At 35.0% G+C, this 27,849-nt stretch overlaps 2 protein-coding genes across 2 annotated transcripts; one reads left to right on the forward strand and one right to left on the reverse strand.

Annotated features, from left to right (window-relative positions):
• Positions 1 to 9,763: 9,763 nt before the first annotated feature.
• On the reverse strand, positions 9,764 to 18,091 carry LOC132559177 (ELL-associated factor 1-like). Its single transcript, XM_060223790.1, has 7 exons — positions 17,940 to 18,091; positions 17,247 to 17,341; positions 16,583 to 16,719; positions 14,660 to 14,838; positions 14,381 to 14,470; positions 13,814 to 13,891; positions 9,764 to 10,442 (listed from the first exon to the last, which is right to left on the reverse strand). Exons 1-7 carry the CDS (start codon positions 18,040 to 18,042, stop codon positions 10,396 to 10,398), a joined length of 729 nt encoding a protein of 242 aa, XP_060079773.1. The 5' UTR covers positions 18,043 to 18,091; the 3' UTR covers positions 9,764 to 10,395.
• Positions 18,092 to 18,340: 249 nt separating this feature from the next.
• Positions 18,341 to 23,549, forward strand: LOC132559176 (tRNA N(3)-methylcytidine methyltransferase METTL6-like). The gene is made up of 6 exons (XM_060223789.1): positions 18,341 to 18,374; positions 19,366 to 19,659; positions 19,946 to 20,071; positions 20,488 to 20,658; positions 21,156 to 21,297; positions 22,877 to 23,549. Exons 2-6 carry the CDS (start codon positions 19,378 to 19,380, stop codon positions 23,269 to 23,271), a joined length of 1,116 nt encoding a protein of 371 aa, XP_060079772.1. The 5' UTR covers positions 18,341 to 18,374; positions 19,366 to 19,377; the 3' UTR covers positions 23,272 to 23,549.
• The last annotated feature ends 4,300 nt before the right edge of the window (positions 23,550 to 27,849 follow it).

Here is a 27,849-nt window from a genome sequence, read left to right on the forward strand (position 1 = left end):
ACATCACGTACATAGAAAGTTATACAGTACTTCATCACATCTCATTAAATGTAACATCATGTTCATAGATAATATACAGTACTTCATCACATCTCATTGAATGTAACGTCACGTACATAGATACTTCATCACATCTCATTGAATGTAACATCACGTACATAGAAAGTTATACAGCACTTCATCACATCTCATTGAATGTAACATCACGTACATAGATACTTCATCACATCTCATTGAATGTAACATCACGTACATAGATAATATACAGTACTTCATCACATCTCATTGAATGTAACATCACGTACATAGATAATATACTGTACTTCATCACATCTCATTGAATGTAACATCACATACATAGATAATATACGGTACTTCATCACATCTCATTGAATGTTACATCACAATATGGGTTTTATACTATTAATTCTGCTAGGTAAATAACAACATACTAGACAAACCACGGGGTACAGAATACTATGTTATGCAGTTATAAGATCTAAGAAAAAAAACCCATTCAAGTACTATGAAAAGGTGCTGTTTATTTTGATATCTCTATTTTAGCCAAATTTGATTTCCCTCTGAAATTTATCACTTCACCATCAATGACAAGTCATAAATTGCAACTAATATTGCTATTTTATCTTTGATACAATCTAAAAGTGCTTCTAGCGTGCGTTCTGACAACAACAGTCAGTAAAAACGTTACAATTATACAATGTTTTATTAATAGCAGTTACAGTCCATTACTGGTTATAACATTCACTGGCTTAGATGTGCGATAACTTATGAAACACTGGCTATTGCATATTTCAAAATATAATGTGATTTATACCTTTTTCACGTGACCTTCTGTGACTAATCATTCACACGTATTTCTTTCACGTTTCGTTAGTATATCTTTGTCAATATATCTCTTTGAGGGAAAAAAGACTTGAGATAGTAAGCAACAGTTTAATTTGCCTCTCATTGGCGAAAAGACTCCTCTAATGAAGATCTGCATCGACCCCATTGAGAATGTGTTGACTTCCAATGAAATGTAGCACCATACTGACTTTGGAAGACGCCATGTAGTAAATGTTCTATAGCGTAGTTTATATATGAAGTGCATAGTCTTTCCAGTTTCACATTGTTTTAATAGTCAATCTCCAAAAAAAGAAAACAAAAGTATCACTTCAATAGCTATTGGGTCGGTCAGTTATCGCTCTATAACATATTTCTAATATCTGTTCCTTAAAATGAGTTTTTAAAACTGTCTTTTTTCATTTAAGTTATACAGCTAAGTCAATCTGATGATATGTCTTCTACAAATTGTTTGACATAATGTATATAGAGGTTACACTGCAAGTGGTTGATGCATATGGGATTTCGTTCACTCGAAATTGTTTTTTTTTCAACAAATAGAAAAAAAAAAAAAAAAATGCACGAGTTTTAGCTAACTATTGTGAACTAATAAAGATAGCGAAATAAATACCATATATAACATCCATGAGTTTTGCGTGACCTGTTTCTATGACAATAACGAAAAATCTTTTCTGAGGTTAAGTCGAGTTGTTCTGTACCCACGTGTGTTTTGTTTACATCATCGATTAGGGAGTAATGATGTGACTGTTATTGAAATCCTGCCAATCATTATGCCATATTGACCATTTCAGACTCAGGTTGACATTTTCCAAGCCAAGTTATTTATTATTGTATGTTATTTTATTGAATCTTCACTTCTTAATGGCTGTTTTGTTAATGCGAATACGAAAGTCATAAAATGCATTGGTTTGGAGTTTCATGAAATCCAAAGTAGATCAAATTCCATTTGTATAGAACATCGTGTAATTATTGTGTCAGAAGATATTATCATCAACTCATACAACTAATTATGTTTATTTGTCATGGAAATGTGTCTAATTAATGAATAAAGATGATGCATTTGTGATCTCCTGGGAGATTCGAAACCAGAAATATTGATTTAATTTATGTAATAAACTGATTATGTATTGATATTAGAAATCATTTGACTGACAGAAATGCGAAATGATACATAAAATTTGAGAACTTGGATATAAAATCCACATCTGGTGTACACGTTATATCAATGGAATGACCTCTCCATATATAGTAATGGAGAACATTCCTTGGTAACGTATCTCAACGGGGAACTTTGATGACACGTAAATCATTAGGTGTCCATGACTGATCCACGGACAGAAATTTAGAAAAAAAATATTTATTACATATGTCTGTCGGTATTTCAATAATTCTTCATTATATTGTGCTTTCTATCAGAATGACACACCTCTGTAGTGTATTTTTTTTATCAGAATGGAACACCTCTGTTGTGTAATTTCTATCAGAATGGAAATCCATTTGTACTCTTCTTTCTATCAGAATGACACACTTTCTGTAGTGTTCTTTCTATCAGACCGGCACTTCTCTGTTGTGTTCTTTCTATCAGAATGACACACCTCTATTGTGTTCTTTCTATCAGACCGGCACACCTCTGTAATGTTCTTTCTATCGGAATGGCACACCTCTATAGTGTTCTTTTATCACAATGGCACACATCTGTAGTGTTCTTTCTATCGAAGAGGCACACCACTGTTGTGTTCTATCAGAGTGGCACACATCTATTGTGTTCTTTCTATCAGAATGACACACCACTTCTGTAGTGTGCCTTCCATTAGAGTGCCATTCCTCTGTAGTGTAGCTCCTAGTAGAGTACCAATCCTCTGTAGTGTATCTCCTAGTAGAGTGCCACTCCTCTGTAGTGTGTCTCCTAGTGGAGTGCCACTCCTCTGTAGTGTATCTCCTAGTAGAGTGCCACTCACCTCTGTAGTGTATCTCCTAGTAGAGTGTCACTCCTCTGTAGTGTATCTCCTAATAGAGTGCTACTCACCTCTGTAGTGTATCTCCTAGTAGAGTACCAAACCTCTGTAGTGTATCTCCTAGTAGAGTGCCACTCCTCTGTAGTGTATATCCTAGTAGAGTGCCACTCCTCTGTAGTGTATCTCCTAGTAGAGTGCCACTCCTCTGTAGTGTGTCTCCTAGTGGAGTGCCACTCCTCTGTAGTGTATCTTCTAGTAGAGTGCCACTCACCTCTGTAGTGTATCTCCTAGTAGAGTGGCACACGTCTGTAGTGTATCGCCTAATAGAGTGCTACTCACCTCTGTAGTGTATCTCCTAGTAGAGTGCCACTCCTCTGTAGTGTGTCTCCTAGTAGAGTGCCACTCCTCTGTAGTGTATATCCTAGTAGAGTGCCACTCCTCTGTAGTGTATATCCTAGTAGAGTGCCACTCCTCTGTAGTGTATATCCTAGTAGAGTGCCACTCCTCTGTAGTGTATATCCTAGTAGAGTGGCACACCTCTGTAGTGTTCGTTATATCAGAGCATTTAATTGCTTTCCCTCCATAAGCACATTCTTCACATAAGAATTCCCTACCTTCTTTGGTTATTGGAGTTTCTTTTGAAAGACTTGTAAACAATGGTACAATATCAGTAAAGTTATTGTATTTCATTTAGAACTATAGATTGAAGAGTTTTTCATGAAAAGTGTGACAAAAACCAGGAACTGTGTCGAGGAAATCGTTAGAATATTCATTTTTCCCTTGATAACATATTCGTTAAGTTTGGTGGGAAGTTCTTTTAATAGACAATTTACATTTCCATACCAACAGGAACAAAAATGTGTCCTTTTCTTTTCATCAAACAAGACTAAATTTATCCTTTATTGAAGACCTTCTCAAAACCGGGTAACAGAGACCATGCAAAGTTCTTCAATTTCACATTTAACTGTATCATTGATGTTTTCATAAACAAAGCAATTTACTGGTCATGTCCATCATATATAGCCATCAAAATTGGAAAACAAAAAAACCACTGCAGGGTGCCATTTTTTTACAATAGTAATAAATTCACTTGTCATAACCACATAGCAGCTTAATTCGATTGCTACCTATAACAAAACCAACAAACACAGAGTTATCATTCCTGAACGTTATATTGCTCTGATTGACCAAGAAGCAGATGACACTTATCACAATCCAGAACAGATGCTCATTCTGCCATTTTCGTTTAAAAAGAGTCTATACTTAAATCTTCCTTTTGTATATAACTTTTTCCTCATTTCACCAGTTACAATTTCTGTTATACATCTGTATTTACTTGTGTTTAATCTATACAACTATTATACTTAACACAATCTAACTTACATTTATACAGCTGATAACAGATAACAATAATGACAACAAACTTCCATCACTTTTTTTTACAAGAAAAGTAATTTATTCCAATTCTTACAGGCTGAAGCGAAACACATATCCCTGTCTGGAATATCATTTCTTCACAAATACTCATATACACATACATATCTGAGGAAACTTTATAAAGCATTCCTACCCAACACATATTCTCAAATATTTAAACACAAAACAAGCAACAATTTAAATAACATTCAATGGTGTGTTGAGTCATAATTACATAACACCAAGCAAATTTGTCATATTTTGAATAACCAGTCATGTGATCAACTTCCCCCCTCCCTCCCACCCCCACCCCCACCCCTTTGTTTTCTTGATGGGGGAGGGATGATGGGGGAGGAATGGTTAGTTCCATATTGAAGTTTCTCAGTGTATTGTAAAGACCGGCTGATGTAAATGGTCTTGAATTGCTGTTTTATAATACATGTTTTTTCTTTTACAAGAATTAAAAAACAATACATTGACTTTTTCTTCATGCTTTCTTCCTCAATTCTTGAGAAAATTTGCAGATATAACAATCAAGTGGCTTGTATTCTATACATTATACATATAACAATAAGTATGGACAGATTCATTTCACCTGTTGATCCTTACAGGTATCGAACAAGACATGGTATCAAATGTCAATAATCATTATATTTCTGATACAACAAAACAGGAACAAATACAAATGATAAAACATTATAACCGGCTTTTAGATAACTGTGACGACATTCCGTTTGTCTGATTGATATATATTCTCATTTGATATGTACGATTAATCATTTGATACCTACACATTCAAAATCTATCAAACCATTAGAAAACTATCAATTCTAATTTCATTTTTCATTGATACTCTCAAAAATATATATCCTACCTACTGGTAATCTTTCCACTCTGAGACACAAGGCAAATGTATAATTCTTAAATTCCAGGACTGGATTTACAATAATAATAAAAAAAGACGTAAAATAAAACAAAACAAAAACTTATTTACGTACAACAACTTATACAATATACAATATTCATTGTGTAGAAACATCCACTATTTTAAACGGTAACTTGGTACCATGCAAAAATGATACAAAGAATGTTTCTCACTGTCAAAAGATCTCACCAGCAAAAGATCTACCTAAAATGATTTCATCATCAAAAGATCTTACCAGCAAAAGATCTCCCTAAAAAGATTTCATCATCAAAAGATCTTACCAGCAAAAGATCTCCATCAAACAAATAAACAACAGGGATATAAGTAGTACTTATATCTGATAGACACCAAAATATGCACTGGCTTGCTCTCGAGCCAGCTGGCTTAGAATGGTTAAAACTGTCATGTTATTACTAATTATCTAGTGCATCAAATGACATTTTAGAAAATCTATGAAACAGTTTTGATGGTCACATATATAAACCCCTGAATGATGTGACAGCTAATCAGTGTCCTGTGTTGTTAATGACAGACACTATTATGGCTAATCATAGTAATGTACACAGATGACTTCATTGTCATATGATCATTTTAAGATTAAGTTGAAGATAATTTGTGATCTCTGTAATACCTTGTCAGACATGATGTCACCGGAAGCTTTTAACATTCCTCCATTCCATTCATAACACTATATCTGCCAATTACTGGCATTGACACCATACATCCATTGTAAACAAATCATTGGTTATTGTCTCATAACTGCCACTGGCATCAGAATAAAGCATTGTCAATAACATTAGATTTAAGTGAATATAGGCATTGATACAAGTATTGGCATTCACGGATTTATGAATGCCAACTGGACTAGAGCAAATTTGTCATGTAACGCTTTGTTCTTCATAGAATTTTCCTTTGTCCAGTTTGAATTCGTTAGACCATGAATGCCACCTGAAAGAAGTTCAGTGCTTAAGTATTGACACAGTATAAGCACAAGTAATAGTTTAAACAAATTCTACAGTCCAATACTTTACATTCATCCTGTCATTATCATTGTACAATCATATACAGTAGCTAGGTGTTACAGTTGTGAAATTGCAGTTAACACGATGTGTGATGCATGCAAGATGTGTGCTTGATAAGGAAACAGGGCAAAGAGTTGTTACTGCACATCTGCCTGCATAATTTCCTGTTATATCACACAGATATACAATTCCCTCATGGTTCATATAGATCTAGAGATGTCTCAAGAATAAATGTTGGACATGAATGATTTATTTTCTAAATGTAACTGAGGCCATTACTGATTTTAATGTCTCCACTAGGATTCGAACCTGGGATCTCTGACTTTTTAGTCTGATGCTCAAATGATCAAGCTTAAAAAAAAGAAGTTCTCTCTGGACAAGCGATACATTATGGCTAGTATTTATTATGGTTACATATTTCTCTTCATAGAAAGAACTCAAGCAAGAGTTTCGTGGTGTTACAATGATGCTTTTGAAAGTAATGGTAAGTATTATTCCAGGGCCCCTAATTGGGTACGAATGTAACAGAGGTCATTATTTATTTCAATGCCTCCAATAGGATTCGAACCCAGGACCTCTGGCTTTCTAATATGATCTCCAACTGAAAGAACTAAAGAGAAGTTCTCTCTAGCTGAGCAGTATATTGCAACTAGTACTTTCCCTGGTTTACATAAATATGTAAGCGTACAATGAAATATATTTGTTTTTGTCTCTGCACTGAATCGTCTAAAATTTGTAGGTCTATACCATCAGAAGGGAAATTTTATTTGGCTGTATCATTATCATTTTTCTATCCTTTAGTAAAGAATTGGATATACTCTGGTAGGTTTTAAGTGTTGTGTTTGTTACGCCCGATACATAGCATGTATGGATCTGTCACATAAATTCCCGTTTATAGGTATATATTAATGCCCAGGGCACATCACTCGCCACTTCTTTAAGTGTAAAAACTATACATTAGAGACACTGATTACTGCAGGTTCTGGTTATATTTCAACATATACCAAATTCAAAATTACCTTCATAATCAACGATCAATGATCACTATTCATATGGGTGGCTATTAAGTCATAACTGTATGAGTTTTCCTTTTGTGTTTAATTTTTTATCCATAATATCATTGATCGGCCATTTTATACAAAACCGTACAAAATGTGTAATCCTGTGTAGTGAATGTATCATTTGTGTTTGCACAATTTGTGCACAATATTTTTGGTGCATTGTACAATACCACAACTGTAGAAGCTTTTAACAACTTTACATTTACTGTATAAAACAATTTACCTATATAGATATATTCCATACACTTATATTCCTTCTATTTTATACCAAACAACCAATTAGAGCATCTCATATAATCACATTCATAAACTTTTACATTACAAGAAAAGTCCAACTCCTGCACATATTGATACTTATACTGCTTCAATAATATCATTCATTTGTATTATTTAAATCATCTCAGAAGTATATTTTTTTTAAATTTGCGGGACAAAAGAAACAATATCTTTATATCTTTAAATTTTCAAAAACAGAAGAGGAAGAAAAAAAAATTAAAAAAATAATTAAAATTTAATCTGTTCTATCCTGGATACTAATTCTACTGCACAGTTTGGAATGATTTTAGATAGAATCATACAAAAGGTGAGAAACATTACAGATCCTAGTCCAATGTGTACAATATATCTTATAAAGTACCAACATGAATGACTATGTCACTCAGCATACACTCATATACAAATACAAACAAACCATCCTACCTTAGATAATCAAAAACACTATGTTGATGTGATTCAATTACCTATTAGCAATGTCCACAATCTTTAAATGTTCACACCTTCATAAATACATCCAAATAGCTTGGTATAACAATGTTGATACGGCATACCACATATCAGGTTTGTATCAGTTATAACATCAAGTAGTTACACACTGTATAACAGGTCTTTATCAGTTATAACATCAAGTAGTTACACTCCCTATAACAGGTCTTTATCAGTTATAACATCAAGTAGTTACACACTGTATAACAGGTCTTTATCAGTTATAACATCAAGTAGTTACACTCCCTATAACAGGTCTTTATCAGTTATAACATCAAGTAGTTACACACTGTATAACAGGTTTGTATCAGTTATAACATCAAGTAGTTACACACTGTATAACAGGTTTGTATCAGTTATAACACAGGTATTTATCAGTTATAACATCAAGTAGTTACACACTGTATAACAGGTCTTTATCAGTTATAACATCAAGTAATTACACACTGTATAACAGGTCTTTATCAGTTATAACATCAAGTAGTTACACACTGTATAACAGGTCTTTATCAGTTATGACATCAAGTAGTTACACACTGTATAACAGGTTTGTATCAGTTATAACATCAAGTAGTTACACACTGTATAACAGGTTTGTATCAGTTATAACATCAAGTAGTTACACACTGTATAACAGGTTTGTATCAGTTATAACATCAAGTAGTTACACACTGTATAACAGGTCTTTATCAGTTATAACATCAAGTAGTTACACACTGTATAACAGGTCTTTATCAGTTATGACATCAAGTAGTTACACACTGTATAACAGGTCTTTATCAGTTATAACATCAAGTAGTTACACACACAGGTTTGTATCAGTTATAACATCAAGTAGTTACACACTGTATAACAGGTCTTTATCAGTTATAACATCAAGTAGTTACACACTGTATGACAGGTCTTTATCAGTTATAACATCAAGTAGTTACACACTGTATGACAGGTCTTTATCAGTTATAACATCAAGTAGTTACACACTATAACAGGTCTTTATCAGTTATATACACAGGTCTTTATCAGTTATAACATCAAGTAGTTACACACTGTATAACAGGTCTTTATCAGTTATAACATCAAGTAGTTACACACTGTATAACAGGTCTTTATCAGTTATAACATCAAGTAATTACACACTGTATAACAGGTCTTTATCAGTTATAACATCAAGTAGTTACACACTGTATAACAGGTCTTTATAAGTTATAACATCAAGTAGTTACACACTGTATAACAGGTCTTTATCAGTTATAACATCAAGTAGTTACACACTGTATAACAGGTCTTTATCAGTTATAACATCAAGTAGTTACACACTGTATAACAGGTTTGTATCAGTTATAACATCAAGTAGTTACACACTGTATAACAGGTCTTTATCAGTTATAACATCAAGTAGTTACACACTGTATAACAGGTCTTTATCAGTTATAACATCAAGTAGTTACACTCCCTATAACAGGTCTTTATAAGTTATAACATCAAGTAGTTACACTTTATCAGTTATCAAGTAGTTACACACTGTATAACAGGTTTGTATCTATAACAGGTACACACTGTATAACAGGTTTGTATCAGTTATAACATACACACAAGTAGTTACACACTGTATAACAGGTTTGTATCAGTTATAACATCAAGTAGTTACACACTGTATAACAGGTTTGTATAACATCAAGTAGTTACACACTGTATAACAGGTTTGTATACACATACACACAAGGTTTGTAGTTACACACTGTATAACAGGCTTTCATCAGTTAAAACATCAAGTAGTAACAAGGTACAAACCTAAAATGATTGTTTTTTATAACAGTATGTTCTGTGTGTAGTCTCATATCGTATAAAATGTTTGTAACAGTTATGATATTCAGTAATCAGTAGTTTTTTTCACCAGAGTTTAAGTTTTGCAATTCTCTCCATAAACCTGCAGGGTTAATATTGAACTGGCAAATCTTTATTAAGAAATGATTAATGTCCTCAATTCCTTTACACTTTGACATTCTAGTTTTCACACAAAACACCATTCATGCAGGCGATATTAAACCCAATATACTGTATGTACATACACATGAAACATTCTCATCAAATCACAGTACAGCTAATAATAAGTAGAGAACACATTCAGGCATCACATTTCACATAGTGAATAATTCAAAGTTTCCCCAGAAAGGCTGAACATGTAAAATACACAAAGTCAATTATATGGAACACAGGCTCGGGAAATACTGATAATCAATCACGGCAAGCTAATTAAAATTAGACATGTAATTCTGCTACTCTACAATACACTGCAATACATGTATTGTAGTATATCAAAGGGGAATGGAACAAGTATTTTATTGTATCACAGAGGAACAGAAATTACATGCTTTATTCTAATTAAATTATCAATCACTGTCGCTGCTACTGGAGTCACTTAACTGGAGATCTGTTCCTGAAATAAAAAAATGAATAAGTTAAATATACAATGTAGCACGACTTCAAAAGATTTATGTCAATTATCTATATAAAAGCCTTTTAAGATATTATTCAAGATTTCGAAAATTATCCTATATAAATAAAGCCGTGAAACAAGAGATCCCACAGGGATAAAGGCACCCACCGCGGGTTTGGTCCTTATTTGATCTTTATTAGTTGGATTTTTATAACTTCGTTTTTATTATTTTCTCTGTTCATACTCTTAATTACATGAAATTTGAAAATTCCACAAGATCATCACCTGTCGATCATTTTGTTTTCCTTGTCAGTCCGAAAATCAAAAGAGCACAACTAAAGACCATGAGGAACCTTGTTATAAAATTTGTGAAAGATCCATCCACCGTTTCTCATTTAAAAATATTCACGAACTTTTATAGTCTAAATCCAAGATGGCCATCTATCGGCCATTTTCTTTATCTGATCAAGCTTAAAATCAAAAGGGCACTACTAGTAATCAAGGGGAGCCTATATACAAAGTTCAGAAAGAGCTATCAGTATTTTATTGATAACATGGTGTTGTCAAGATTCAAGACGGCTGCCTTTTTTGCAATCAGTCTCGAAATGAACTGTAAACAACTAAGATGATCCAATGTATAAAATCTGAGAATGATGCTTCCATTCATTAATTCTCCATAAATGATGATTAGAAACCATAACTTTCTAATTTCAAGATGGCCATCTGCTGGCCATTTTGGTTTTTTTTTAATCATTCGTGAAATGAGACAATGCACAACTAGGGACCATGAGGAGCATACATATAAAATTTGAGAAAGATCATCTGGTATGTCTAAAGAAATAGCAGGACTCTCACACCCCATTTTGGGACTGGGGCCCGGGGCCCTTAGAATTGGGAAAAATTGTGTCATTTTCCTTAGAATTGGGAAACTTAGGGTCTAAATTGGGAAAAAGAGATACTATTTTGCATTGGGAATGGGGCCGAATATCAGCCCCAAATCTGGCAGATCGAGAGCCCTGAATAGCTAGAACAGTAGTTGTTTAAGGAACGACTGACTTATGATGAAAACACACCAAAGACCACAGACAAATGGTGATTTGAACAGCCCACTATCAAATGTCTGATACAAGCATATGCTTGATCTATAAAAGTAAAGACATTTTAAAATCAGTCTGATACTAAATGTACATGTTAGCCATAAGCACTAATTATTACTAGTATATGTGTGTAAGAACACTTTGATATTGTAAATTGTGTGAGAGATAATCAAGGAGTAAAAGATTACAGACTTTGAAACTGTTTTCAAAAAACTGAAATTACAAATATACTTGTACTATAAGTTATGCATCTCATCGGCATCGATTCAAAATTTTGACAAAAGGCAATAACTCTGTTATTAAAGAGTTGCAGGCCCACACTTTGACATTGTCTTTGTATGACCAATGTATACACAAAGTTTCATTAGCGTAGTTTAAATTCAATCTAAGTTATGCTTCGTAAACAAAATTTAATACAAGGGCAGTGACACTGTAAACAAGAGTACCGTTGAAAACTGATGATTGCTCCCCGAAAACAAATTTATTGACAACAAGTTTAATCAAAAGGCAATATCTTGTAATTAAGATATTGCAGGCCCTGAATATAGCATAATGTACATTCTCTTAGTATGACAAATGTATACACCAAGATTCAATAACTCCTAACTTAAGAAAACAAGAGGCCCATGGGGCCTTAACGGTCAATAATCTGGGGATTTTAAAATGTTGCAAAAATGTAACAACACGTGTGCAGGACCATGTGTAAAACATCTGTACCAAGTTTGAACATGACCCACCAAATGGTTCTTGAGAGGAAGTCCATAATATCTTAGCCAAACAGAGGCCAGGGTGGCCATCTTGGATTTTTAATCCCCCCAAAAAAGTTAAAACACTTGCCAGGACCTTGTGTAGAACATTTCTATCAAGTTTCCCCTTTTTCTCCCTCCTGGGGCCCCTATTGGGGCCACACCCTTTTTCTTCACAAACTTGAAGCGGCTTCCCATGGGGATGCTTTGTGCCAAGTTTGGTCAAAATCCATCCACTCGTTCTTGAGAAGTAGTCATTTAATGAAGGTTTTTACATATGTCCCCTTTACACCCCTTACGGGCCCCAAAGGGGACATTATCACTTTTTAAAACATAATTTCATATGTCCTTCACTAAGGGATGCTGTCTACCAAATTTGGTTGAAATCAGTCAAAGTTGAATTTTCTACCCTTTTGAGCGCCCCCTTGTGGGGCCGTATTTGACCCCATTTTTTTTTCATACCCAAACTTTGTAGACCTTGCCATAAGGATCTTAAATATCAAATATGAATTTAATCTGACTTTTGGTTAATGAGAAGAAGATTTTTAAAGATTTACCTAATTTACCCCATTTTTCCCCCTCCTGGGGCCCCTATTGGGGCCATGACCTTTTTCTTCGCAAACTTGAAGCGGCTTCCCATGGGGATGCTTTGTGCCAAGTTTGGTCAAAATCCATTCAGTGGTTCTTGAGAAGAAGTCGAATATATGAAAAGTTAACAATACACAACGCACGGTGCATGACGCACACGACAGACAAATCATGATGGCAATAGGTCACCATGAGCCTGCGGCTCAGGCGACCTAAAAAGAGTTATGGTTCTTGTACGCTGCACTTCTCCTTATTCAGATCTACCTAATGAATCTTCATGGTGATACCTCTTACAGATTTTGTGATACAAAATTTTGATGGACAGTCGGATGAGCGGACAAAGCGACCATTTATATGCTCTCCCTTAGCAGAGCATAAAAGTGGTACCTGGGCCTCAAATCTGCACATCACCTTAGTGTAGCTAATGTACACACAACGTTGAATAATCCTTACTTAACTATGGACAAAGTTATGTTCCAGACATGAAAAGGACAGATAACATATTAACCTGTTTCAATTCTTCAAAATTTTTAGGAGCATCAAAACAATATATGAACCACATAACATCCTGGCAGAGCCATACTGAATCAAAGAAGAGCAAAATGTCAAATATTTCTTGAAAAATCAATATATATAAATATAAACTTTATTTATTTTAAAACAATTGCGAAACATGTTATGTCAACTTATACTAATCACTCTTGTTGGCCCGGATGTAAGCGTGCGAGGGGTCTTACTGTGGGAGGAAAGCGGAGTACCCCGGGAAAACCCACGTGGTCGGGCAGGTGACCCCTTACCTTTTCACGTCCGTTCCGGGAATCAAACCCCGGTCGGCTAAGTGAAAGGTGAGTGCGTTAACACTGTGCCACCCAACCACCCAGTAAAAATCAATATATTTTACAAACGACAAATTAAAGTGTAATAAGAAGTGGTCTCTTACTCAATAGTGAGCCGTAAGAAGACTTCATACTGCCAGTGGAGGACATCAGACTGGGAAGTGGCACACTGCTTGTACCTGCTGAAAGTGGATTCACTCAAATATTCAACTCAAATTCGAGGTATCTTTATTACAAGTTAAAAAAATACATATAGCATCTATTTTGGCAATGCCATTTTTTTAATAACTACAGAGTTGAATGGGTTTGAAGGTATTATGTGGCTGAAACATATTGTGGTGAGGTTTGGTAAAGAGCAAGGAATTTTTTTTTCTCCAAATTCAACTTTTTATCATCTTTAGGAAATAAGCCGATTAAGGCAAAATGTATTGATATCAAAAAACCTTGCTGATATAACCCACTATAACATCCAACATATTATAATATATAAATATTACTTCTATCTTGGCTACTTTATTGATATGACTTCTATCTGGTATGGGCTACTTTATAAATATTACTTCTATCAGGTATGGGCTACTTTATAAATATTACTTCTATCCGGTATAGCCTACTTTATTGATAACATATTTTAACAAACATCAGGTTGAGTACAGGAAAGAAGGAGTTACCTTTCTTGGCTGTTCCTCTGCTGGCCTCGTCACTAGAGCTGTCAGAATCACTGTCATCACTGCTATCACTTATTTCCCCGATCAACATATCTACAACAAGTTTATATACCCCTTTCACTGATATGTTCTGTAAAGTACAGGTAAATCATAAAATCCCTTATATAAACGAAAAATATATCAATTACCTAATTAGTGAGGACAATATGAATATCACCATATTTTCCCAAAATAGTTTCAATAAAGTGAAAAAAAAGACAAATATAAGTAGAGATCCCTGACCTTTGACCTCCTCTGTCTGCATTGGAGTTACAGATAGTGATTCTGTATTTGTTGAGGGACTGATCAGGGTGGGCGCTGTCACTTTTGGTTTCATGGGTGACACTTTCTGTTTGCTGCTAAGGACATCAACAGGGGTCAAAGGTCGTCCTGCCAAAGAGGCTTTGCTACTTCCTTCAATTCTATGTAACAAAGAACAGATAATGCAAAAAAAATCAACTACTTTTATTTAATATATTTGTATAATGAATTCAAAATGTTTAATTTATTTTTATCATAAAATTGCATAAATAAGGCATACATTTATGTGTAAAATCTAAATTGATAGTGAGTTTCACTACATATTTTTAGATCAAGCTTTCAATGGCAGAAAAATGACATGGCTAGCATTACATATCTCAGCCGTGAAATAAAATGACAAAATTTGCATATGGTAACATAATTCAATGCAAGATATACAAAAAAGAGATATGTAAGGTAAAATGTATAAAGCTATCTTATCAAACTGAAGGCTTCGTCTTTTCATATGAAATCATTTAGAAACAATATTAGATCTGTCCGCAAATGGATATAATCAGGCATACTAAGATAGGATATGGCAGACTAATATATGCTACTTTGCTTTCATGTATAATATATGATGAAGGTATCACAATTAATGATGTGAAATGCCTGCATATTATATCAATGTACAGGGTTTTTTCTCTTACATCATAAATTGAATTTATATTCATCAAACTATCATAGGCAAATATGATATTCACAAAATGTATTCATCTTTTTATACATGCAATTTACATCCCTGCCAGGTTCCATGTATGTATATAAGTATCATTGTCTGATGAATTTACAGAAGTTGTCAAATGTGACCTTTGACCCTTTCACCTTATAACTGATGATTATATATTGTATATATGTACAGACCTTATTATCACAGTTCTCATGATAGGACACTTAAACAGAACAGTAAAGGAAATCACCTTGGCTTTGTATATATTTCATATTACCTATAAATCCATGCTGAATAATGATGAAGTTTAAACAATTGACTTTCAATCCATATGTGTACATTTTCCAACCCACATACCCCCGGTATACAGATGGATGACACAGTGCAAAAATAACAACTTTCCTGGAACTTATTGAAGAAATAACAATAAAACAATTTAACAAAAATAAAGCTAAAATATTTTCATAAAAATTACAAATATGTTCAAAGAAATTAACTGATATGAGTTTTTTATTTATTTTTTTTAAGAACATGTTTTATGTCTTTGAAGCAACATATACAGTACAAACAAACAGGTAAAGCACTGGGCCTATCCATTACCAACAGCTGATCATGATCTCATCAGTATCGAGAAATAGAGAGCGATAGATTCTGATTTCATTTTGTCAATATGTATATAGAACCTACCTTGTCATTGTCATGAAAATGTGTTTTTATTAGGGAATTTGAATTATGAATTTTTACTGGTTATGAAAATATACAGGTTTTATGAAGATATCAAAGACATGATTGTGTTTCCCTGTTAGGTTACTCAGTATTCCTACAAAACACCTGTTTATACTACTAATGCAGTCCATACCTAAATCTACTAGACACATACTGCTAGTGTAAGATACTATCAATTTACAAGCACAAATTCAAACATGTTATTTCCATGAAATCCTTATCATCACCAAAATACATGAGATCACAGTTTATCAACTTCTGATTGAACTGAATGAATCTGTTTAAAACAAAATGTCCCTGACTGACAGTAACAACTTCCAGTCATAATTTCAATATTATCATAATATTAGGTAAACCACATATTTATCATATGTAAAAATAATATGAAAATGTACATATATTTATGTTTTAATATGATTATTCCATAGTACAGCCCTAAACACACGGTGACGGTAAAGTAAGACACTGACCTTGTTTTCTTGAGTTGTATATTATTTGTAAGTCTCTCCAGGGTAAATGTGCCAGTACTGTGGTCGATAATGAGAACACATTCTTTCGGACATTCACGTTTGTTACCATTGTACACGGTGTGTGTTGTACCAGATCCCTTCAAAAAAAAAAACAAATTTACAAAAAAGACAACAAACTTTGTTGAACATTCAGGTGCTTGCATACATTGCATACAGTTGTACAATGTGTGAACTGATAGCCATGCATATACAAATGTATGTACAAGAACAAGTTCATGTGTAAAACTGAGTCTACGTTACAATTTACCACAGACAGAATTGAGCAGGTTAAACTTATAACCAACCAAAACTACATAACTGCTTAATGAAAATAAAATGAATATTTAAACAAGTCCATGAAAAATCAAGATTTGTATTTGTTGCATGTAGTAATTTCTTTCACCATATAATTTTTTCCAAGTTACAACGATATGGTGTTTGCCAGGGAAATTGTACAAACAGCTATATTTTTGGTCTTTCAGATCTTTCTACATTAAAATAGGATTAACATGTACATATGATAGAATAGAGAAGTGTCGTGTACATGTAGAGATAAAATAAAAGTTTGACTAATAGCAGACAAAAGAAGATGGAAGAGATGTTCATGAATTAAGATTATATTTACCTCCACATGTGGTACAGTAATAGAGACCTGGTGTCCTTCTCCCACCTCTAGTAAGGAGTCCCTTGATGTATCTACAGAGGCTGGCTTAAAATCATCTGAAAAGGTTTTAGAGTATGGTAATCATTCTTGTGTTATGTAAATTTATCTAAAGTTGCACACCTTCCAAATTTACTGCTTCAAATGACAGTTTCCCGATTCTTACTTCCTGGCACTGCATTCTATAAGGTTTAAGATAATTTGGGTTGTCTTAACTCTTAATAGTTTCGGTTGGCCACATGCCAGTTGACAATGCATAAGGCATTCAATATTACCACAAAATCTAGAGGGTACAGTGTAGAGCTGTTACTGCTTTTAAGGGCCAAAATGTACAGCATTTTTGTAATGTTTAATCACAGGGACCGGCTACAATATGCAAGTATATACAGGATAAGAATATAAAAGGAAGCAAAATTGCATGTACATAATAACACTAAAGTTAGGACGACACTTCTTGGCCTTAATCTAATCAGGAATATATATCGTTGCTAGCCTCTGTGATCTTATCGGTTAATATGTCTTTGTCACTTTGTTGATAGATCATGTTTCTCAGGTTCGATGGGTGAAAGGGGAATTCTCACACCGTTCCTCGGATCGGTCAATGAATGTGATCGTGAGTTTACGTAAGTCATTTGATCAGTACGTGATACTACTTACACCTTATCGAGTGAAATGCTTCTTTACATCTGGGATCAAAACTTGATCCAAATTTCAGTTCGTGAACTTCGTTATCCACTCGCAAGGTTTTGTCGCTAGCCATGGCGTCAAACTCGTACTTCTAGTTAATGTCTCATTTTTTTTCTTCAACCATATGGCAAGCTTTCTACCGGAAGTGAAATTTGTAAACAGTACCAAATACTCGCGTCTAACACTCACGATCGTGTTCAATCTTATTGTCTTTTTATGGAAATTAAACAACTGACATTAAATTATTCTCTCTAAATTTTGAAACATGAACGTCGATATGAATATCATCTCATGAATTTATCGTAAATACGTTACGGAGATGAATAGAACTGTAAATAACCATCTGCCCTTCCTATACTACTTCCGGTACATCTTCATTTGTTTGATTCACGTGGGTGATAGATGGTAAGTCTGATATATCCAGCTGAGCTAAAATGCTTTATTTATTTAAGTTTATATATGTATCTAGAGCGTAACAATGGATTCTATCTCATATTATACATTACATGCTTGAAGTAACATATCAGTTCAAAATCTTTCTTATCTGTGAAACCTATAGAATACGTCGACGTGACCTATATTGACGGATGACAGGAGTGACATATACATGTACATGTACTCCACACATGTATACGTACTCGGTACAATTATTACATGATCAAAACTGGTCCAGATCTGATAAATCTTCTCTAGAATTCCCGGCCTTTTTGAGGTCCCTGAAGATATTAAATGAGCAATAACGTGTAAATTGTTATAAATTGGATTGCTTTGAGCTATGGAGCACTGTTCACTCAAAATGACACTCTAGCTGTGTAAACCAATTTGTATGTACCGAAACGACTTTTGGAAGTACCGAAACAACTAGGTAACAAAATAACGTGGTATCAAAATGACTAGATTTTTTTAAGCTGCGAGGGTTTAGGGACTAGCAAAGTATAATAACAATATTATGACTTTTATTCTAATCATTTCATAAGAAATTGAAACAAACAATTAATATGTTTACTGATAGCATCAAATGGATGCCGTAGTGCTCTTCTTAGCTCAGTTATTTACATTACTTACAGTATACTTTGAAACAATTGTACATATTTGATCATTAGACTACATACATCAGCATGTTTATGATGGGATATATGTAAATTTTACCAATTTCAGTTTATTAATAATCAAACTTGAATGTGACTTTTTCCTTGAATTATTCTGCTATCTGAATAATACCACATAAACATTTCTAAACATGTGTTTAAAAAAATGAACACATTCGTAAGCCAAACCTAATTTTGAAGTAAAACCATTAAACATGTAAATTTTTTTTATTGTTATTACTTCGCTTGATCGATTTGACATTTCACAAATTCCGTTTTCAGAAAATAATCTGAATTAACTTATTAAGTTGTAGAGCACAATGGAAAAGAATGTTTTCACTAAAAACATGAACAGCTGCCAGGAAAATGAAGAAACAAAAGATATCATTGGACATTCTGCAAGAGTTCTGACTGCAGATGAGAAACAAAAACTTGAGAAAGATGATAAGCTCGTCTCTGAATTTAAAAGGAATAAGTATGAAATAGATGCTAAGAAAAACTGGGATTTGTTTTACAAAAGAAACACTACAAAGTTCTTCAAAGACAGGCACTGGACGACCCGTGAATTCAATGAGCTCTGTTCTGATGTAGGAGAGCCTGGTGTAAGTTTAATTGTCAAGCACAGTATAAATCACAACATTGTTATCAGATACAAATATCTCTCAATTTTTTTTTCTTTAAATGCAAGCATGCATAGTTTATTCAACAATCTGAAAATAAGCACGAAATTTACAGATCAGAATGAAATATTTTAATGGCATTCCTGGGGGTTTCTGTACACCATAACAATCTATTGCCAGGTTTTGGTTCATGTGTCTCTAATACAAGCGTAACATTGTGACAGGTTTCAGTTTTAATGTTAATGATATTGTTTATTTACTTTAATAGAACACAAAGACAATATTGGAAGTAGGATGTGGTGTTGGTAACTTCATTTTTCCACTCCTCGAACAAGACTCATCTTTATACTTTCATGCATGTGACTTCTCACCTAGAGCTGTACAATTTGTCAAGGTAAGACAGCCAATATGAATGTTGTTCAATATTCAGGCAGTACAAAATGAGCTGTTTTAGTTTGTCTGGTGTTATCCTTTGTTCATACATATAGAATTTCATTATAGTTTTTATACATAAATAATGAATTAAAAAATATTCCCAGTTCTGTAATACTTTATAATCCTTTAAAACATTAATCACTTCAGTGGGAAGGGTAGTGGGGTTGGACACAAGACATCACTCAATATCTAAATTGTTTCAATCCTGAATCGTCTTTGGATACAAATGTATACACATACTCTAACTGGGGAAATCCAAATAATAAAACTGATAGGAGTGAGTCAAACACCAACACAGGAGTTCTTTTTATCTTTATAATGTGTATGTTATTGTATATCTAACTTCGATATCTATCTGTATCAAATGTCTATCAGGAGAACCCACTTTATGACCCAGAACGGTGTAATGCTTTCCAATGCGACATCACATCAGACCCACTGACCAATCACATGCCTGAAAACTCAGTTGACTTGGTATCTATGATATTTGTCTTGTCCGCCATTCATCCAGACAAAATGGCCGCTGCATTATCAAACATTGTCCAGGTATTTATCAGACTTTTAATGTAACACCATAAAATCATGTTGTCTTAACATTCAAATTTTCTTGATAGTTCGATAAGGGCTTCCTTTCTGCATTATTTATGTTCTATGAAATGTACTACAGTACTAGTGTAGTGATAAATCATATTGTACATTGATCTGCTTTCAGCGAAATGTCGAATACAGGTTTCAGTTAAACATACTAGCCATCAGCAATCCAGTTTTTCCTCAATTTATTTCTTGCAATTGCCTCTCTCATCTTTTAGGACTTTATACAATATACATTGTAAGTGATTCAGACAGAAAGCCTTGTTCAGGTGTTAATTCTTTATGTAACCATGCAAAATGTTTCAAAATACATTAATGATTTTAGGTACACATATACATCATGCATTTATCCGTATCTCTGTAAAACTTAATCTCTTTCATAATTTAGTAAGCTTTTTCCTCTAAATATTGGATAAGTATGAGATGTATGCGAGAATTTATTGTTTTTTAAGGTGTTGCGACCTGGTGGTCTACTGCTGTTTCGGGATTATGGACTGTACGACTATGCCATGCTGAGGTTTCAGTCTGGACACAAGTTATCAGAGAATTTTTATGTCAGACAAGATGGTACTAGGGCATTCTATTTCTCCACTGGTGAGTCAGAGAGACAGCTCCTAGAGAAATCTGCATTACAATATTTCTCATTTGAAAATGAAATATCATATCTTTTATTTTTGATGTTCATATGGTGATGTATTACATGATTTCAAAGAGGAAGTCAGGAGGGTTAGTTAAGTATATGTTTTGATTCAATGGTGATTGGAATGTGATCAGTTTTTAATGTTTTTGTGCTCCCTCTTTGTCTGTTTTTTTGTTTTTCTGTTGTCAACTTTAAACTTGCCCAAATATATTGTACCGTCAGAGGTAGGGCTTTCATATTTTGGCATGTGTGTTCCATGTGACAAGACCTATTCCCTTGGTACCAAAGTTTTCACCATGTGACCTTAACCCTGACCTTTGACATACATTTGAAAATTTAACCTGTGCCATAACTATTGCATTGTAAGCGGTATGGCTTTCATATCTGGCATGTGTTTTCCTTGTGAGAAAACCTTTCTGATGGTTTCATAAACAAATTTTTTTTTAAACATCTTTTGACATTTTACTAGTACAGTCAATGTTATCCTGATGTCCACAGTGAAGCCAAATGCTATTTATGAACTATACCTACTCTTACATGTACCTACTGGATATTAATGTTTATACTTAACATAGAATGTCTGATTTTAACCCACCTTGGTGAAGAAAATTGATCTTAAATGCTGCACTAAGATTTTGTTTTAAAAATGATTTCTAGATCTACGACGGAAAGAAAAGAATAAATGAATATGGTGATTTATTGTTATAGTGTTACATGATGACAATAATTGGTTACATGATGACAATAAGTGTGTACATGGAAGATTGTACAAAGGATTCACAAGTAAATAATAGCATTTGATACAAATCACATAGAAGCTGGAGTATTAACATACAGATTCCATGAGTTTATTGTAGGTTGACATGTTTCGGCTAGCTAGGCTAGCCGGCATCAGATGTTGATTCTCCATTTTCTTTATCAGTCATATTTACCATCCTTGATGGGGCTCTATTGAATAATGTTAGGTTTCTATCTTTGATTCCTGCAATATCGATATCCAATCTACAACTGAAGACAATCAGGTCATTGGTTCTGTCCTATTCTGTTAGAGTCTTATTTCAAATGTAGAATTAGATACAGATGAGCCAAAACAATTAAGTAAACTGTGTCATATAGCTGTTTTGTCTTTTTGGGACTTGTCAATGATGGTAAGAGCTTATAGAATTTTAAGCCTAGGAGGCAAATGATAGAATTGTTCGAAAAAAAATGTCGAAATCTAGACAAGGCGGCGCATTTGCCCTTAACCTAATAAATTCTATAACTTTCATATCTGATACATTTCATAATTTCAGAAGAACATCAAGTACTTGTGTATATTCTGGACCTTTCCTCTGTTCGAATATTAAAATGTGGCATATTGGTTACAGCAAAGCTCAGGACTGATAGTCCATCAGGGGTGTTTAACACCTGCAATGTAAAGATTGTATAAAAGACATACAAGTAAATAGCACTGTTTAGTGCAAATTATAATTAAATACAATAAACAATATATTTATGTAATTTTCACTCGCTTGAACTTTGGTTTGATTTTAGAACTGCTGGAGAAGTTGGTGACAGAAGTGGGATTAACAGTTTGTGAATGTGACTATATACGCAGGGAAACTGTCAATAAAAAGGAAGGACTCAGTGTGCCTCGGATATTTGTACAAGGCAAATTTATCAAACCAAATTTAGGGAAGAACTCGTCAGTACAGGACAGTGACCAGTCTAGTGCTTGTCAGACTGAATGTTGTACAGTACAGGACAGTGACCAGTCTAGTGCTTGTCAGACTGAACATATAACAGTGCCCCAAAATACAGAAGAAGATATAAAAAGTGACAGTAACACTGAACAACATCTTACAGAATCACAAAACACGGAAGTAAATGTGTCTCAGTTACAGATACATACAAACACTACAAACGCTGTGTCTGAAGGACAATTATGACGTCCCCCCACCTCTGTGTGTGGGACTTACAAAAATGATTGATATGAATTGATAACTTATTTCATAATTGTTTTAAAACAGATAAAACTTTATATATTTGGAGTGGATCAAGTTTTACAATGTAATTACTCTTAAACAGTTGATATTGAATTTCAGAAATTCACTGACAAATTTTTAATTCTTGACTGCATCTAATAAGGGAAAATGATTCACTTATATCGCAGGATGTACATTTTAAGGAAAAGTGAACTATATTGACCAGTACCTTTTGTTATGTTATGAACAGATTTCTGTGAATATTAAATCGTTGGTTTTATGATGATCAGAATTTTCCATTTGTTCGAGTTTTGTTATTTTTAACTTCCTGAAGCTGCTGTGATATAAATCTAAACATTTTTATTAGTATCGTGTCTCGAGTCTTTAGTAAAATGAAAAATTGTACGCAATGTATGCAGTTACTGTGTAGCTCTATACAGAGGGCATGTAACCATTCGTGTAGATCTCTATAGAAGGAAAAGCTCTATAGAGGGCAGTCGTTACCATGTCAGTAACTCTGTATAGAGGGCAGTGGTGACCATGTCTGTAACTCTGTATAGAGGGCAGTGGTGACCATGTCTGTAACTCTGTATAGAGGGCAGTGGTGACCATGTCTGTAACTCTGTATAGAGGGCAGTGGTGACCATGTCTGTAACTCTGTATAGAGGGCAGTGGTTACCATGTCTATAACTCTATAGAGTGCAGTGGTGACCATGTCTGTAACTCTGTATAGAGGGCAGTGGTGACCATGTCTGTAACTCTGTATAGAGGGCAGTGGTGACCATGTCTGTAACTCTGTATAGAGGGCAGTGGTGACAATGTCTATAACTCTATAGAGTGCAGTGGTTACCATGTCTGTAACTCTGTATAGAGGGCAATGGTTACCATGTCTGTAACGCTGTACAGAGGGCAGTGGTTACCATGTCTGTAACTCTGTATAGAGGGCAGTGGTGACCATGTCTGTAACTCTGTATAGAGGGCAGTGGTGACCATGTCTGTAACTCTGTATAGAGGGCAGTGGGTACCATGTCTGTAACTTTGTATAGAGGGCAGTGGGTACCATGTCTGTAACTCTGTATAGAGGGCACTGGTTACAATGTCTGTAACTCTGTATAGAGGGCAGTGGGTACCATGTCTGTAACTCTGTATAGAGGGCAGTGGTTACCATGTCTGTAACTCTGTATAGAGGGCAGTGGTTACCATGTCTATAACTCTGTATAGAGGGCAGTGGTGACCATGACTGTAACTCTGTACAAAGGGCAGTGGTTACTATGTCCATAACTTTGTATAGAGGGCAATGATTACCATGTCCGTAACTCTGTATAGAGGGCAGTGGGTACCATGTCTGTAACTCTGTATAAAGGGCAGTGGTGACCATGTCTGTAACTCTGTATAGAGGGCAATGATTACCATGTCCGTAACTCTGTATAGAGGGCAGTGGGTACCATGTCCGTAACTCTGTATAGAGGGCAGTGGGTACCATGTCCGTAACTCTGTATAAAGGGCAGTGGTGACCATGTCTGTAACTCTGTATAGAGGGCAATGATTACCATGTCCGTAACTCTGTATAGAGGGCAGTGGGTACCATGTCCGTAACTCTGTATAAAGGGCAGTGGTAACCATGTCCGTAACTCTGTATAAAGGGCAGTGGTGACCATGTTTGTAACTTTGTATAGAGGGCAATGATTACCATGTCCGTAACTCTGTATAGAGGGCAGTGGGTACCATGCCTGTAACTCTGTATAGAGGGCAGTGGTGACCATGTCTGTAACTCTGTATAGAGGGCAGTGGTGACCATGTCTGTAACTCTGTATAGAGGGCAGTGGTTACCATGTCTATAACTCTATAGAGTGCAGTGGTGACCATGTCTGTAACTCTGTATAGAGGGCAGTGGTGACCATGTCTGTAACTCTGTATAGAGGGCAGTGGTGACCATGTCTGTAACTCTGTATAGAGGGCAGTGGTGACAATGTCTATAACTCTATAGAGTGCAGTGGTTACCATGTCTGTAACTCTGTATAGAGGGCAGTGGGTACCATGTCCGTAACTCTGTATAAAAGGCAGTGGTTACCATGTCTGTAACTCTGTATAGAGGGCAGTGGTTACTATGTCTATAACTCTATATAGAGGGCAGTGGTGACCATGACTGTAACTCTGTACAAAGGGCAGTGGTTACTATGTCCATAACTTTGTATAGAGGGCAATGATTACCATGTCCGTAACTCTGTATAGAGGGCAGTGGGTACCATGTCTGTAACTCTGTATAAAAGGCAGTGGTTACCATGTCTGTAACTCTGTATAGAGGGCAGTGGTTACTATGTCTATAACTCTATATAGAGGGCAGTGGTGACCATGACTGTAACTCTGTACAAAGGGCAGTGGTTACTATGTCCATAACTTTGTATAGAGGGCAATGATTACCATGTCCGTAACTCTGTATAGAGGGCAGTGGGTACCATGTCTGTAACTCTGTATAAAGGGCAGTGGTGACCATGTCTGTAACTCTGTATAGAGGGCAATGATTACCATGTCCGTAACTCTGTATAGAGGGCAGTGGTGACCATGTCTGTAACTCTGTATAGAGGGCAGTGGTGACCATGTCTGTAACTCTGTATAGAGGGCAGTGGTTACCATGTCTGTAAATGTGTATAGAGGGCAGTGGGTACCATGTCCGTAACTCTGTATAGAGGGCAGTGGGTACCATGTCTATAACTCTATAGAGTGCAGTGGTGACCATGACTGTAAGTCTGTATAGAGGGCAATGGTTATCATGTCTGTAACTCTGTATAGAGGGCAGTAGTTACCATGTCTGTAACTTTGTATAGAGGGCAGTGGTTATTATGTCTGTAACTCTGTATAGAGGGCACTGGTTACAATGTCTGTAACTCTGTATAGAGGGCAATGATTACCATGTCCGTAACTCTGTATAGAGGGCAGTGGGTACCATGTCCGTAACTCTGTATAAAGGGCAGTGGTGATCATGTCTGTAACTCTGTATAGAGGGCAATGGTTACCATGTCTGTAACGCTGTACAGAGGGCAGTGGTTACCATGTCTGTAACTCTGTATAGAGGGCAGTGGTGACCATGTCTGTAACTCTGTATAGAGGGCAGTGGTGACCATGTCTGTAACTCTGTATAGAGGGCAATGATTACCATGTCTGTAACTCTGTATAGAGGGCAGTGGGTACCATGTCCGTAACTCTGTATAAAAGGCAGTGGTTACCATGTCTGTAACTCTGTATAGAGGGCAGTGGTTACTATGTCTATAACTCTATATAGAGGGCAGTGGTGACCATGACTGTAACTCTGTACAAAGGGCAGTGGTTACTATGTCCATAACTTTGTATAGAGGGCAATGATTACCATGTCCGTAACTCTGTATAGAGGGCAGTGGGTACCATGTCCGTAACTCTGTATAAAGGGCAGTGGTGACCATGTCTGTAACTCTGTATAGAGTGCAGTGGTGACCATGTTTGTAACTTTGAATAGAGGGCAGTAGTTACCATGTCTATAACTCTATAGAGTGCAGTGGTTATCCTGTCTGTAAGTCTATACAGAGGGAAGTTGTTATCATGTCTGTGGGTTGTTTAAGACGGCATTGGTTACAATTGCCATTACTGCTGGAGAACTTGGTACTTACAAAAAAAAGATAATCTGTGGTAGATCTATGATAACTATTGACAGATTTCTTTCATCAGTAAAACATTCCTGTAAACAATGTGTGTCATTTATACATTAAAATGTCACTAAGTGGTATTTATTGTCAAAATATATCATTTTAACATTCAAATGTCAAATTCAAATGCGTGCTAGTTAATATTTACGTTGCCCGTGTGTATATTGCTATCAAAATAATCATTCATTATCGGCAGTGTTTTTTGTTTTGTTTGTTTCTTTTATATGGGACTTCTATCATTCCCTCGACCATCGAAACCTGACATGTCCTTAAACGACCCAGGCTGTTAATAGGACGTACAGCAAGAATAGATTAAAACTCATCTGAGCCAATTCTAATAAACAAAATTGTCTTTAGATTTTTAAATCTTTGAGTCTGCATTTTTAAGTCATTATTTTAGGATAGATTCTATCATTGGCGATCAACCATATCATAAGTTTTACACACGTATACTTTTGAACAGTTTACGTTCACATACAGTTGTGTATTCAGTTGGAAGATTGGCTCTCCTGAAGAAAGAGGAGGAGAAGGAGAAATAGAAGAAGAAGAAAAGGAAGAAGAGGAAGGAAATAAAACTCATTTTAGATGAACCAATACAACAAAATACGGAAACAAAACATTAATCGTAAAGCCCCGTTGGAAATGTACACTGTATTAAGGGAATATGACCATGTGTTTCATAAGGGTAAGCATCCTCTGCTTCATTATCTCGGACCCTCCATGTAAATGTAGATCAGTCGTACCTTAAGTATACTGACGAACACTAAACGTTAAATCGTGGGGATATTGCTACTGGCCTTGTCTATAATCTCGAATTCTCATAAAGCATTTTTTATTTTAAATCTTGTATTATAAAAATGTAAAG

Source organism: Ylistrum balloti, unplaced genomic scaffold, assembly GCF_031769215.1.
Source record: "Ylistrum balloti isolate Yb309-2 unplaced genomic scaffold, AGI_CSIRO_Ybal_v1 Utg370870, whole genome shotgun sequence".
NCBI lineage: Eukaryota > Metazoa > Mollusca > Bivalvia > Pectinida > Pectinidae > Ylistrum > Ylistrum balloti.

Bases quoted from the DNA above. Each gene is read 5' to 3' on its own strand.
- LOC132559177 (XM_060223790.1), bottom strand. From the start codon at position 18,042: ATGGCTAGCGACAAAACCTTGCGAGTGGATAACGAAGTTCACGAACTG. The intron at 17,342-17,939 runs GTAAGTAGTATC...AAACCTTTTCAG, and splicing joins AGCATTTCACTCGATAAGGT to ATGATTTTAAGCCAGCCTCT. The intron at 16,720-17,246 runs GTAAATATAATC...TTTTTTTTGAAG, and splicing joins TTACTGTACCACATGTGGAG to GGATCTGGTACAACACACAC.
- LOC132559176 (XM_060223789.1), top strand. From the start codon at position 19,378: ATGGAAAAGAATGTTTTCACTAAAAACATGAACAGCTGCCAGGAAAAT. The intron at 20,072-20,487 runs GTAAGACAGCCA...AATGTCTATCAG, and splicing joins GAGCTGTACAATTTGTCAAG to GAGAACCCACTTTATGACCC. The intron at 20,659-21,155 runs GTATTTATCAGA...TTGTTTTTTAAG, and splicing joins CATTATCAAACATTGTCCAG to GTGTTGCGACCTGGTGGTCT.